This window comes from Rhea pennata, chromosome 10 (genome assembly GCF_028389875.1).
Source record: "Rhea pennata isolate bPtePen1 chromosome 10, bPtePen1.pri, whole genome shotgun sequence".
NCBI classification, from domain to species: domain Eukaryota; kingdom Metazoa; phylum Chordata; class Aves; order Rheiformes; family Rheidae; genus Rhea; species Rhea pennata.
Window position 1 is genome coordinate 14,883,530 of NC_084672.1, and position 15,679 is coordinate 14,899,208.

General features: G+C 35.0%; 1 protein-coding gene across 5 annotated transcripts in view; it reads left to right on the forward strand.

The window, feature by feature from the left end:
* The window catches only part of UNC13C (unc-13 homolog C), a 246,277-nt gene that overhangs the window by 110,642 nt on the left and 119,956 nt on the right, over positions 1–15,679 (forward strand). For 4 of the 5 annotated variants that reach the window (XM_062583737.1, XM_062583736.1, XM_062583738.1 and 1 more), the window contains 3 exons: positions 1,618–1,696; positions 7,524–7,595; positions 12,078–12,297. In XM_062583737.1, coding sequence (XP_062439721.1) covers positions 1,618–1,696; positions 7,524–7,595; positions 12,078–12,297 — 371 coding nt within the window. Of the gene's footprint in view, positions 1–1,617; positions 1,697–2,987; positions 2,994–7,523; positions 7,596–12,077; positions 12,298–15,679 lie in introns of all 5 variants that reach the window. The other variant, XM_062583735.1, reaches the window with a different exon arrangement.

The window sequence follows — 15,679 nt, forward strand, 5'->3', positions numbered from 1 at the left end:
CCCAGTATCATGCGCCTGATACTGGCCAAAAGCTAGATGGCTAGGAGATGATAACAAATGTGTAAGCATAGCATATGCTAACACTTTCTCATAGTACTCTCCTATTCTTCTAACAATTTGTAATTCACATACTATTTAAGTCTGCAGTTGTGTCATTCTTTTAACAGCTATTAATGTAGCTCTACTGTCCTCTCCTTTTTAAATCTTTTGGAGTTCTGATTTTTTGAATTCTGTTGGCTTGTGTTGGTGCAGCTGGAGATATTAGCAGTGGAGATGGCTTAGTAGGGAATATGTCTTTCCCTCAGCAGCCATTGCTTGCATTCTGGCATATACTAGCATTGCCCAACACTGATTTCAGTTTATATCAACATGCCAGTCTGTGAATTTTGGCTGCTGAGGTCTCTGATTCATAATTTCTGATGAATTTAGCTGCAGTCATGGGACTGTAACATCCGTATCCAACAGGAATCATCAGCTAGAGTTTTGGCTCAAATAAGAACAGAATTTGTAAACTCCACTGTGGGGCTTGTAGTCCTCTGATCAGAGGAATATGGTAGGAAGAGTATTTAGGACGAAGTATAAACTTTTCCGAAGCAAGTGAAATTTTTGTCAGTAATTTCAGTGAAACCTCCTGTCACTCAGTAATTTTGATGTATAAAAATAAAATGAGAGCTTTCAGACTTCAGATGTGAAACTGTACTGTGAATACTGATTTATGTATATACAATGTGTGTGTGTATACGTACACACACAAATGTAAGAACAACTGAGAAGGTATTGGAGACAGTGCCAGAGAAAAGAAACTTAAAGGGAAAATGCTGCATTTTAAGAAAAATTGTATCCCAGCTTCCTTGAAAATCTCAAAGTATATCTGAATTAGACCTGATAGAGTATATAGCAATCTTTCAAAATCCACAGTGGAACAATTTGACAAAGATAATACATGCCTGCTACTTACTGTTCTTCTGAAGAATCAGGGAGAATAAAGCATATCATCACAGCATCGATTTGTATTCTTTAATCCAACCATGTGTCAGCCTTTTATTCCTTGAAGTGCCTCCAAGCTGTTCTTTCACGTTGTTTCAAAGTTGCATGTGAAATCTAATATGGGAATTAAATGTGTGCTTAATGCATAAACTTAAACTTAGGAAATAGTAATGGCCAGCACACCACAAGTAAAAATTTCTAGCTGTAATTACTGTACTACTATGTAATTTAGTAATTACTATGTAATGAATTCTGTTTTCCTCATTCACATGGAATCATAAGAAAAGATCTGATTGTGTATTTAGTTAGAATTTTTACTTTATTTTTATCAGTTACAAGTCCTTTTGATAGGAAATCACTGCTAAGCCCTTTAAATAGACAATAAAATGTTTTAGGAAGTATTAAGTGACATTTCAGCTACTCATCTGTATTTTGGGGAATGCCAGGAGAAAGCAGTCAGCTGTACAAATAGTACACACACTTTATTTTTTGTAAGAATGAGAAAACATCACCTTCTTTCACTGACAACTGCCAGTTTATATTTTAACTATGCATATAGATATTAGAACCAGTCCTTCTCAAGGATGCAAACTTCAGATTTTCATTTTCATTTGTCTTTTCTGTCTTCAGAGCTGGCCGTGGGCTGTATGGAATTGATAGCATGCCAGACCTGCGTAGAAAGAAATCTTTTCCCATTGTTCGAGATGTGGTAAGTAACCTCTGATGCCATGAAACTGTTGATTCATTTGCCTATTCTCTAGATCTTTATTTTAGTTACTATTGTATGTATGAATGGTACTGCGTCTACACTTCTTACAAGGAAAAAAGTAGCTTGAGAGAATGGACTAAGGCCAGTAAAAGCAAATGGTACAGCTATTACAATATAGTAGATATGACTAAATATCTCATAGCATATTTAGATTTTTTGTAGAATCAGCTAATGTACGTTGCTGTGTTCATTGTAATATTGAATTAGCTTATAAAGATGGCTGTACTTTAGTGCTTGGAATATTGATATATTAATTATGAAATTGAAAGAGGAAGAAAGTGTATTTCTTTTTTTTTCTTTTTTTTCAAAGCAATACTATTTTCAGTATGAATGATTGTAAGATTTATGCATACTTCCATTACATGATGGAATCTGTTATTTTAAACATCCTTATAGGCAATAATAGTCTAGGCAAATAAATTTCAGCAAGGCGAAAAGAATTTAAGTTCCTTGCCTTTAAGTTTCAATCTAGACAAGATTAAGTAGAATCTGTCTGCTCTGGGGAATTTGAAATGCCATTCACATTTCTCACTTTTCTTTTTCCGAAGTGTAGAATTTATAATCCAATGAAATACATATTTAGTCTTTAGTGGTGATGAGTTCCAAAACCAGTTTCTCATTTTTAAATAAGGGAGTATTATTGTTCAGTGTTTTCTCAAAAGTAATAGTTACCTCTTACTAATCAGTCATTGAGACATAACTCCTCTTGAAGAAATTCAGCCTTCAAGAGTTGGAATTTATAGAGTTTTAAAACTGAAATTTAATCATTATGCATTTACATTCATCCAGAAAAATTTAAGTTACTGATTTAAAGAACAATATATTTTGATCATGTGTCCATTTTGTAGCTATAAATCTGAAAAAATTTTACCAACTTCGGGGGAACTTATTTCAGACTTGGGGTGTAGGTCGTCTGTGTCATTGAAAGATTATTTGTATTTGAAGGTATGGGCATTCTAAACAACCTCCTATGAACTCTGAACTTGTAATTGATTTAAAACCTCCCGTTTAAATGAGTAATCTAATTTTCAAGTCCTTCTAAGGTGTGGTATAATGTAATGAACCTTTTAATGTTTATTTATGTGATTGTTTCAGAAGTGCAGAAATATTGTTAGAATGAGTGCTGATCTCTTTTGACACTGAAATAAATATCATTTAACATCTTTTAATAGTAAATCTACTGGTTTAATATTCCTTATAATTTCTTTCCTATCTTGGCTGGATTCTTCAGGCTATGGTAAGTGCTTTCGTACTGATAAATGTTGCAAAACATCATAATAAATCTTAAATATTCCACAAATGCCGTATTTCATGCAAATTAGAAAAAAATATTTTATGAGAAGGAATTTTACCCCCAAGTGAAGTTACGGTTTACAAGAGTGTCTGTCCTCCACGTCATAGATCTGTAAGTTATTATAAATGAAAAAGTTTGTATTAAAAAAGGTATTTTTATATTCCAAATATCCTGCTTTCTAATGATGCAAGCAGGTTTTTTAGGACCCAATAGTGATACTTCCTTTCTGGAACTTCTTCCTTATTTCCATAGTTCCTCTATGCTTCCAGTTTCTCTGTGCTAATTTTCATACCTTCAGGATGGTATCTCAAAGTAATGTTTATCAAAATGTGGTACGATTTTTTAAGATACTGTCTTTGACTCCCGTTTGTTTCTGTAACTTCACATTCTGAAAAATCCAATGTTCATTCAGCGTGAACACCAGCTTAGGAACATGAAGAACTAGCATTCTACCAAAGAATTTTAAATTAATTACTGCTAACTGGGCAATTACTGCTGCTTAATCTTAAGATTGCCCAGCATCCTCCTTTCTTTGACTCATATTTTTACAAGTTGTAACTGTTCATGTCAAATTTTCCATGTTCCTTAATTATTCATGAAGTCATTTTTTGTCACTTCCTTAACAGTATCACGGTACATATTCTTGTACGTTGCTGTGTACTTCAGAGTGCTGTGTGAGTGTTTAAAAATTGTTATTACTGTAGTAGCTTTATTAGCTCTCTCTCCTTGTCCTAAGTCTCCAAAAGAAATCTATTTGCTAATGCATTGGGACTCTCTGGCTTCCTTACTTGTTTTTCAGTTTGAGTCATTATGTACAATGCAAGTTTATGAGAAATTCTGAGAAAGCTCTTCCTTAATCTTGCATTCAGTTCCAACAGTAGTTAATGCTACAGCATCTCATATCTTTTGGAAGAGAGGATAAGGCAGTTGAAATCGTCTGCAGTTACAGTTCTCTTTGTTGCAGGGGTGAGTTTCCGTATGGGCCAGCATTATTAGAGTTCTAGTAAGAGATATCTGTTACGGAAGGGAAAGACAATGAAAGGAGAAGTGATTATTGAAGTGGATTCAAACGACAATAAGGAGACCTTGAGCTGACCTCCGTTTAATGCAGAGCTAGAACAAAGAGTAGAGTGCCCTTAGCTTCTACTTTTAAACAAACATGTTCTCTCTTTAGTAGTTAGAGCTATTTGTGAGGTGGAACTATAAACAGGGAGAACACTAGTGATAATTAAAGGTATCAACTTTCTTAATAGAAAAATTTTGGGAAGGAGGTAAGTAATTTGGGAGAACTGCTTGTTTTCTTTTGGGTGATTTTTTCCCTGAGCAAGAGTACAGATCTGTCATTCTAAATAATACAGTCTAGATCCATAAAGTAAGTAAATTACCCATAGTTGCTCAATGGGAAGCAGTTCTGAAATAACAGGGCTGTTAAGTGGAAATTTTTGTCAGTTTCTCCTCATGTGTCCAGTGGGAAACTTTTACATTACATAAAAAAAAAAAAATACAACAGTATCTGTCAAGCAATAACAAATACTTTCCTGGCTTCAACATTTTTTTTTCTGATTGTACTAGTCTATATTCAAGAGAACAGATTTTTTCATTGCAAGCAGTGTTTGAGGAGATATGTATCATTTTGTGTATGGTTTTGTAAATGTAATTTCTGGTCAAAAAGAAGTAAGATACAGAAAACAGCTAGAATCTGTTTTCAGTCTGAAGCTATGGGACTGATTGCTGGGGCTTGCTCTGATATCTTTCTGCCTGACAGTGGAGAGGTGTAGTGTCAAGAGTTTTATCACCATACTCCTCCTAAATTTGATCCATGGTTACTGTTAATTACTAGTTTCTCACAGGTCCTTCTTGTGTAGGATGCTACATAAGTTGTTTGTATTAGTCTTCCAGCGTGACAAAAAATTTATTGACAACAGCCTAATTACCTGTTTCCTATTAGACTTTGTTATTTTATGTAGGACACTGTCCTGTGATTTTAGGCACATTTCTGATTAAGGAGCCATCAGTAAGTTAGGTGATTCGAGAAGTAGACCTGGGGAGACTTGGACCTCAAGGACTCAGGATGAGTTAAAAATTTCCTTTTTCTGCCAGGAAATAGTATCTGTCAGTTGATTTATACGATAACAAGTAAGTGCAGCTCTCCTGCTGGCTCATGGGCATTCGTGTTGTTGGAGGACAGAACAAGGTATCATCCACTCCCTCCCTATTCAGAGCTAGTATTCTTATGCCCCTGGTGTTCAACAAGTAGTCTGCATTATACTCTAGCTTGGAATGGCTAGGATTTTATAGTGTAACCCCAAAAGCCTGAAATCATTTTCTAAGCATAAGGGATATGATGATTAAAGGTTAAAACTATAAAAGTAATATATTGTTGGCAAGTTAATGTGACTGGTCACTTTCCAGGATTTTGAGAAGGAACCTGTGCTTCAAGCCAGGTCAGCAAGATAGGTATCTTTAATTAATCCTTTCTAACCGAGAACTACAATGAGTATGACTGATTGCTTCTTTTCCTCTTTTGGAGATCCCAACACATTTTGACTGCCATTTGTCACTTTTATTTGTGAATCCTGTAGCAGTTGGTTTTGTCACAAGAATTCTGAAAAGTAAAACGTAGATTCTGTTTAATCAGTCCTGTCACTTTGCTAGTCTCACTGGCACACACTAATGGGATTTGCCATATTTTCAGAATAAAAACGAGATGGCTACAGACAGGCAAACAGAAATATTTTGTTATTAATAACAGCCTAGAAAACTGATAGCAAATTAATATCATAATATCATGGTAAATTACTGAGAATTTAAAGAAAAGGGTTTTTTGCGTCACATAGTAACTATAATGGGACAATGATAAATCAAATATTTCTGTGCCAAGGACAACTTCTTACTCTATAATTAGTTTTACAAGATTAATAATTTTGTGTCTGTCTGCTAGTTTAATTATTATTGAGGGAAATTTATTGAAAATTGAATGGATATGCTCTCAGGAGAAAGTAAACATTTAGAAGGAAAATGAACAGTCTTAATATCTCTAAATACAAAAATCTATTTAAATTATGTCGATGTTTAAAATTATAAAATGGGAAGAAATTAGAATTGTAACTCTATCCAAAGATTAATTGTGCAGCTCCTCTGCTGATGTTAGCCTAAATAGCTTCTAACCCACTGTGTATTTCCTACAACTGAGAGAATTTCATTGAAATTTTGCTGTGATAACACTGTAATGTACAGAGACCCAGTTCACTGCATCCTCACAACAAAGGCAATAGATTTGATGTTTAGTGGATGGTATAATTGATTGTCCTTATTCTGCTAGGCCATGAGGGCAACAATGCATGACAAAGCAGATGCTGGATTAGGGAGAAGAAAGATAAAGCAGAAGTGTACAGACACACTTGCATTGATTTAGGGTGAGTGAGGGCAGGATGCGTGAGCCCAATTTTGTGAGTAAGAATTCAGAAATACAGCAGTGTTATTGTTAAAATTTTATATACTGGAATAAATCTTACTGTTTCTGTCAGGCCAAAAGGACTACTGATAGCAGAAGTGATGTTCAGTGTTAGAACAGCATTTGAGAAACACACAAGACTAATTTCCCCAGAGGCTTTTTCCTTTTGATCATTATATCCTCTAATTAATTTTCAGTGATCCATTTAAATTGCAGGGAGACTGTAGTAAGGAAGATCTAATTTTCTTGTTTCTTGTATACTAAAAATACTTTGTTTGGATTACCTTTGTGTATACTCTGCTGCAGCAAATACAGTTGACTACAGAATGAAGGACAGTGTCTTCAGGATGAGGCAGATGTTCATATACCCATAGCATGGCCATACAGGCAAAACACAAGAGATGGAGACATCATTTAACAATTTTTTCTTCCCTCAAGAACCAGAGTATTTACCCAGATAGTAACTAAAGATTGTTGGATGAACACTGAGTGTCTTTGACAAAAAATATATTCCTTTTTTTCTGTAATAAGGTTTCTTAAAGACTTTTTTGTAAGACAAGTAATATTTTACATACGTGCACACACTTCTGAAAATGTTCTGTGACTTACAAAAAGTTATCCAGACTGACAACTTGAACTGTAAGACTATTGCAAAGTGATCTTTCATGTTTTTGCAGGCACAGACAGCTTCCAAATTAGGGTAGGGTACCTATTGGCATACTACTTTAGTTTGGTTGGCAATGCAGAAAAGTGACACCCTGTGGTTTGAAAAACTGAGTCATTAACCCCTGAATAACAGGTTTTATATTAGAAATGGCTGCTCAGGTGAGAGACACAGTAATAATGATGGAAAGTGTTTCCATTATGTACTGAAATCTTAAAAGTTGTGTACTGTACTAAACTAAATTAAAAGGTATTCACAACTCCTGCAGTTTTGCTTGAATCCCATTAGGGATTCATTAGATTCAACAACCAGTTACTGGTAAAATTTTTGATAGTGTTTCTTTTGCTTTAAACAGACACTTGCTGCTCGAAAATCTGGTATTTCCATGACGATGCTCATTCGGACCTCCATAAACAATGAAGAAATGGTAAGTGTTTTCAGTGTCATAATGAATTTACTTAAATAATGAAGAATTTTTTTTTGTTCAAAGCTGTTCAGAGATAATTTAATCCTTAAACACTCCAAAGTGATAAAAACTGAGATCATAAGCATTTCATTTATGGTGTCGGAACTTCCAGGGGTTTTAAGTACAATGTCCTGCCTCATAATGACCAGTCTGTCGTTATTTTCTCCAAATGCACTCTAGTACGCTATTTGAATTCCATACTGTTGTTCAAACCCTTCTTATTAATTATTATTTGTGATCCTTAAAACTAAACCTGACTGCAACAAATTGCACAGTATTGAATGGCTGGGGTGTAAAATGGCAAATTCAATTTTGTGTCTGTAGATATTAAGTAGCATGGGGAATAATTGTTGCTAGTTGTACATCCCTAGTGATTGGCTGTAGTGTCATTAATACCACACCAGAAATATATCTTGTACTAACTATGGATACTTCTGTGAAAAGATAGCTCAGTGCTCAGGGCCAGTCAAAGTGACAAGTAGAATGTTAATAATGTATAGGAATATACAGGGAAAAAACGGTCATTAATTGTACCACTGCATGAGCATGTGGTATAGTATCTGTACCCTCAGATCAGATTATCAGATTAGTTAAGGACATGAAGAGTACAAAAAATCCCCTCCCCTCTCCCTCCCTCCACCCCCCCCCCCCCCCCCCCCAAAAAAAAAAAATCAAAGACATGAAAAGGCTTCCATGAACAGTATGGATAAAATGAATATGAAACAGATGTTTGCTATTTGTCTTTGCACAAGAACTAGCAATAACCCAATGAAATTATCAGGCATCAGGTTTAAAACAAAGAAAAGGGAAACGTTCTTTACACAACCTGTTGTGTAAACCTACACAACCTACACAAAATTTCGAATTGAAATATTGAGAAAGTTAAAAGCTTAGACAAGCAGGAAAAAAAAAGACTTGACAAACTTCTGATTAAAAACATTCACCCAGGAGTATTAAACAGGAGGATTCTCTGTAGCTTTCATCTGAGAAGTCTGGGAAAATGATCACTTTCTAGTGTTTTCTTAAGTTTCAATTGTTTGCGCTGGATGTGTTTTTGAATGTCATTAGAAACCTTTCTGTGGGCATTCTGTCTCACATTGGAGACTTCAGGGTGATTTTTCCAGAAGTTTACTTCTGCTGACTTGCATCCTTTCTCAGGATAGTCAGAAGAGACTAAGCAAGAAACTCTTATTTCACAAAATAGTTATTTGAGGACACCTTTGTTTTTAAAGTGCTCAGCTATACCATACTGTAACTGCTGGCTTTCGGCTTCTCTCTGTTTATCATACCATGAGTACAATTATAATGAGAGAACTTTGTGAGAGGCTCAGTGTGATTTTTCAGTCCTTACAGACAACTTGAACATTCCTTCCTTTTTTAAAAGTAACATATACTAATAAGATATGCCATTTTACATGAATAAATTATTCATTCCTACAAGAATTGGCAGTGATAATCTTTTAAAAAAAAATGATATTCTCCAGGCAAGTGCAGTTTTCCACTATTTCCTTTACCTGTATTTTGCAAAAGAAAATTGTTTTAATCCAAAAGCCATCAGGTGTCATCTGCTCTCAGGTGTCATCTGCTCTAGGAGCATTTTAAGTGTGATGCAAACAGATTTACATGGCTGAATTTAGCGTGATTGAACAAAAGCAGTAATTTAGTAATTTGAAGGAATAAAGGCCACTTTTGTGTCCCTCATTTTGCTAGTGCAAACAGTTTTCTAGAGTATATCCGTATATCCTCCTATGAAACAAGGAAACATTGTATTTTTCTTACATTGGTTAAGCTCCATGGAAAAATGAAAAGGCTGATGACAGATACCCTGGATAGTGAAACCCACAATGCAAATACACACACATCCATCACTCCTCTGATTTGTTGTGAATTTTCTATGCCTGTGTGGTAGTCATGAAGGAACAACATGGTAGTGCACAAAGATGGATTGATGGGGTAGGAAACAGCTAATTTTTAAGAAGGTCATCTGGTAGATGCAGTATTTTGTCTGCAATCTCAAAATAGCAACAAAGGTTGCTAGAAGGAAGAGAGCTATGGAATCTGTAAAAGTAGTGAAAGACTTAGGGAAAATTATTTGTAGAGAGCAAACTTAAGCAATCGGTAATGTAATTGATGCAAAACAAAGACTTTTTTCTGTGTTCATTATAGCTGCTGCAAAAATATCTGGGTTCAGTGAAAGATAGTAAGATACTCAATATGCTCTATTAAAAGGTGTCTACTAAACAGACAGACAAACCCATTTATAAACATTCCAACCTTTTGTGACAATAAGTCAGCTGTATGCCTCCCCTGACACACACACAAAAAATCCAGGTTCGTTTCCAGAGCTTAGAAGCTGTTCAGAGTCTGGCTCTACCTATGGAGAACTGAAGATGCAATGAAGTTATGGAGCTAATATGAAATGCTAACAAATGCAAAATAAGAAAGAACAGTTTGAACTGCACTCATCGATTCTGACTTAAGTTTTACTGTTCAGGAAGAAAAAATACAGCAGATCCCAGTCTGCAGTTTAATGTGGACATCTGTCCTGTGCATTTCGTTGAGTAGAAAGACTGAGGAACTGCTAGGATCCATAAGAAGTGGGAAGGGTAAATGGTGGATGTATTTTAATGTCATTATGCTCTTCAGTCTCAATAATTCTTTCAATCTGAGCACATACAAAAGAAACACATATTAGAAACATCTCTCTTCAGGAATCTTTCATAAAAACATAAACCCCAAGGCAGACAAATATAATGTAGAAGAGTAAAAGCAGATTATTTGATGAGAAAATGTAAAAAACGAATTATATTAGAAAAGAGGTGAATATGAGAAGTCTGCCTTATGATAGCCCCCACTAAATAAACTAAAGGAAAGTGGATATACTTTCTAGGCTAAATAGGATGTTACAACCAATAAAATTGATACTCAACTTACTTAAAACAAGTGAAAGGATTCTACTTGTTCTATAAGTAACTAGGAGACTTTAATGTCCTAAGGTATCATCAAAACTGAGTATAACAAGATTTGAAAACAAAAAGAAAAGGCATTTTCAGGGGTAAAATAACTCTCCAGATAGTCTTCACAAAATGAGATGAAGTAGTCACTGATGACAATTAAGGAAGAAAATCCTCCTTGGGAAATTATTTCATCAAGCCTTTCAGTATGTTCATACTTCAATCACTTAGCTGGTTTTCTAGCTTCACCTTGCCTCCTGTACTTACAGCACCGTAGCAGTGGTGATAGAGTTCATATGGACAAACTACACAACTTCTAAAATTTGTTCCCCAGTTTGCTATGGCTATGCAGCCAGCTTATAGCTAGCTACCTTATGTCTACAGAAGCTGAAGTGTTGACAGGAAGGACAAATTTGCAGTAAAATCGTGTTTCCCCCATGCTGCCCCTTTTCATATGTTTTTTTTCATCCTAAAAGAATCAGCTTATTCATTTAGAAGTGAACAGATCCAGAACTTTTAATAAATTCTTGGCTGCCACCTGTGCATTTGATAAGAAAAAGAAACTGAGGATGTATTTGTGTGTGGTGCTGGATGATGCCTACAGGCTGCTGAACTTTCCGTATTCCCAGTAAATCAACAGGACTCAGAAGAATTGAGTATGTGAAAACAAAGCTGAGTAAACAAACCAGACTATTTTGGAGGATGCATAAGTCTGTGTTTTGTATTCATAATTCCAGGGACTATTTTATTTGTCAGTCTTCACCTCATTAAGCACTAAGGAGCTGAGATCGAGGTTGTTTGCAGTACTAATCAGTGGCTAGCCAGTCATATTTCTGCTGCTGGAATTAATCATGCCCTAAGCAAAACCAGTCCAAACCTGGATATTTATTTTTGAGAGTACAGACAATATTACATGTTGGTAGGTAAAAAGACATCTTGACTCTTAATAGGGAAGCAGTGAGTGTGCTACTGTGGGAATACAAACAAAATGGAAGGATAAAACTCATCCACTTTTATTTCTTGAGGAGACTATACAGATACTAGTGTTAAAGGAAGGCATTACACATAAGTGGGGTACATTCTGCATAGTATGTGTAAGTACCTGGAGGAAGCATTTAAATATTCAGAAGTCAGGTGTTAGGTAATTACTTAAAATGCATCTGTGAATGTAATACTAATGATTTTTTGAAATTAATCTATCAAAATACGTACACACACACACACACAGAGGAATCTATGTTGATAATGTAATTGACTGAACTGAATACATCTTACCTCTCGCATTTCTGTAATCAGTTAAAATAGTCATCCAACTTTCCTTTCCAAAGTGCAGACAAAATAACTCAATTAATTTTGCAGATAAATTCATACTTCGGTGTATATTTTAATATTTTATAAAATTATAAATGTAATGTTTTAACTCCAGGTCACATGAATGAAACAATATTTTAACCAAAATCTCAATTTTATTATTTTTTTAACTCAACAGAAAATACACGTCTTTAAGAAGACATTGCAGGCTTTGATCTATCCTATGTCTTCAACTACACCTCATAACTTTGAAATCTGGACAGCTACAACACCTACATACTGTTATGAATGTGAAGGTCTACTTTGGGGCATAGCCAGGCAAGGCATGAGATGCACTGAATGTGGCGTCAAATGTCATGAAAAGTGCCAAGACCTCTTAAATGCTGACTGCTTACAAAGTGAGTATGCCCTGACAGCTAACACTTCACAGTACTTCACATCTTTTGAAATTGTGTGTATGCTCTGAAGTTCCCTGGAAAGTGCCAAATCATTAGAAAACAGTGAAATCATGTTGCTGTTCAGCGGCTGAGAACTTGGCCAGAAATTTTGTGAAATACCTAATGTTAGTTTTGCTGAGTGTCACTGGTCAGTTACAAAATAATGTTTTCTAACATCAGCATGTTATCTGCTGTCCGTTCTATGTGACAGCATCCAGACCAATTAATGTTATGTGAAGTAAACACTCTTTGTTTTGTTTGACTTAGAGCAAAGATAAAAGAAAACTGCAGATACTGATTGTAGTTAATATAAGCAATTCATCAGCAGTCATTAAGTGGTCATTACACTTCATTAAAATTTTCCCTGGAAAGCCACATGGTTCATATGTTAACAATAATAAATAAAAGTTATGGAATTTTCTATTTGAGAAATCTGCTATTTTGAAGTGGTTGTAATAAAGGAATCCTAGTGAAAATAAGTGGCCAGATAAATATATGTGTGTGTGTGTATATATGTGTGTATGTATATATGTGTGTATATATACATATATATATATATAACATATCAGTTAGACTGGTTTTCTTTCAAATTTACCTTAAAGATTTTAGAATGCAGTTAAAAATCTAATCCTCTCTTCAGAAGTGGTTAAATCACTGGAGCAATATCCAGAGGAAAAAAAGGAATAGCAAAAATATAAAGCGCTAAACAGGATCTTATCTCTTCAAAATACCAAACCATCCATGCGTGAGGGGAGAAATATCAGTCAGAAAGATAATATATAACAGATAAAAATGAAATTAGAAAGTAAATTGCTTGTATGACATTTTATTCCATTCGTCTGTTATGTGGTATCAACACTTTTAATTTTTTAATACCTTCCTTCTAACATGCTTCTCTAAAATACTTGTTTTTTCTGTTTTTTATACAAAGGTATTTGTAATGGTTCATTTTTTAAAATAACCACTTCTGATCCCTGTAATGTGATTCTTTCTTCCCATTATAATTTGTTAGAAAATAAGGCCCAAATAAGAAAATGTCTGAGAGACATAGCATTATTGCTATGATGAAAGCGACGTACAATAAGAAGTATTTTTTCTATATCAAATCACTCAATCTCCAAGTAATCTGTTTTTTCTTTTGCAAAAATGAAACCTATTAATAACACAAAGTGATACTTCATTATCTGTCTAAACAGTAAATACTGAAACATTCACAGTGGAGCTGGTTATGCCTCAACTGGTAAGTGCACTAAGCCTAGTAACTGAAAGAATTTTTTCATTCTTCATGCCATAGTTACCAACCTAGGATCAAGATCTATTGTCTAGTGGGGAAAGCTGCCACTCAAACGGTCCTTTCGTCATCTAAATATGACCGTTTGTGAGATTTCTTTTCATCGAATCTTCAAGAAGAGAATTAGAGCACTAAGTTCTTCAGTTCATTAGGATCTTTCTTTTGGTTGTTCTTGCAGATTCTAGGTTTGCTCACTTCAGTTGCATATTTGGGATTGAGATTAAGATAAACCAACTTTTTTCTTTAGCTTCTTTTTTGACTGAGTTTATTCCAGCCACTGTATGTTCTCCTTCAAAAATGTATGAGATGCATTTAAACCATACTTAAATTACAACACAGTTATTACACAAGGTGCTAAACGTAGAAGATCAAGACCTGCAAACTTTCTGATACTCTAATTTTGAAATGGAAGGGGCTTTAACAACTTTGGCATTGTTCTACATTGTTCACTGTTGATATGTTTCTGAGGATTTGCTTAGCTTCTACATATTTCAGAAGTATATAGATGTTGCAGTCATATCTTCTTTCTTCCTGCCATATTCTCTGTGTGTGAGGAGTTATGAGGGATGGATTATCAGAACTCATATTGTGCACAAAGCAGTCACAATTACATAGAGCTACTGACCCCAACAGAGTGTATATTGTGACAGATTTTTAAATCAGACTGTTCTAATTGTGATTTCACCTGATGGCTTAGAGTGCTGTGTTTTGACAGCTAAGCTTTTGACTTAGTTTCCCAGGTGAAGAAAGAACATCTGTTTTGAAAATCAAATACTATAAAACTGTTTTATACAGCATTAATAAGGTTGTTTGTGAGGTTTTAACAAGAAGAGCGTCTACAATAATTGTGCACACTGTTACCTGGATAGTAACAAAGAAAGGTATACTTCTGTAATGTCAGTTCCTGTTGACTGTTACCAACCAATTGTCACATTTAATTCCAGCTACATTTTAAAACTGTAGCTTAAAATAATTAATAGCACATCAATCCAATGGTCTCTTTCAATTTTGTTTAGTCATTTGACACCCTAGTTCTACTGGGAATCACTTCACATATACCACCTGCACTTAGAGGCGTGAAAATGAGATGAAAGAATTGTGAGATTGTAGTTCTGCTGACAACAGGATATGTGCAAGTCAATAACTGTTCGTCAACTTAATATAAAAAGAAATAGAAATAGCTTTCCTGAACTAAGCTCTCCCCTTTTTCACATCTTGTTTAGCACTGTTTATATATCAGAGGAAGAAAATTATGGAAAAGTGGCACTGAATTGTTCACAAACTGGAATTTGGAGTTCATCTTCTCACAGGAGGGCTTTAGACTGAAGCTTTAAACACTCAAAAATCTGTGTAGAGCTTAGTGGATCTGCTGGGAGCTGACCATGTGCAAATTCCTTAAGAAGTAATGAGAACTGAGAAGAAGGCATGGTTCTTAATGCTGTTCAGTGTCCTATGCCGTTACCAGCCATGTTAGAGAAGCATCTAATCTGTTCTGAAAAAAATGTTAAGCCGAGTTACCTCCAAAGAGATGCACGTAGTCTGGGCTCAGAAGCAACTGCAGATTGAGGTGCATGTGTGTATACATACATACATACATACATATATATATGTATATATTAGAAAAGCTTGCCATGCTAGAAGTAAAGTACTTATGCAGGATTGATTGGCAGGTAGATTTGCTACATTTTACAAGTATTTGTGTGTTGTTGATAACTTGAGCTTTTTCTAATTACTAGGCTTCCCTTTTTTCAGAGTAGACTGTAACTTCTCCCAACCAGTCTATTTAAACTCAGAAATTAGCATTTACTAGCAGCTGTGAAAACACAGTATGCTGTCACCTCTCATCTCTGGGTTAAGTTATGAATCATTGGAAAGATGGCAGCAAAAGAGAGCAAGTGTTGGTCTGTCTCAGATCAGGCCCTGTGATAGCTGTTTCATCATTAGGTTTCCATCTGCATGACACAGTCCCATGCAGCAAAGTGATACATTTCTTTCTTGCAGATGCATTGATTTCAGCTAGGAGGCTTTCTGGTTTCTACAGCCCTATTTGCA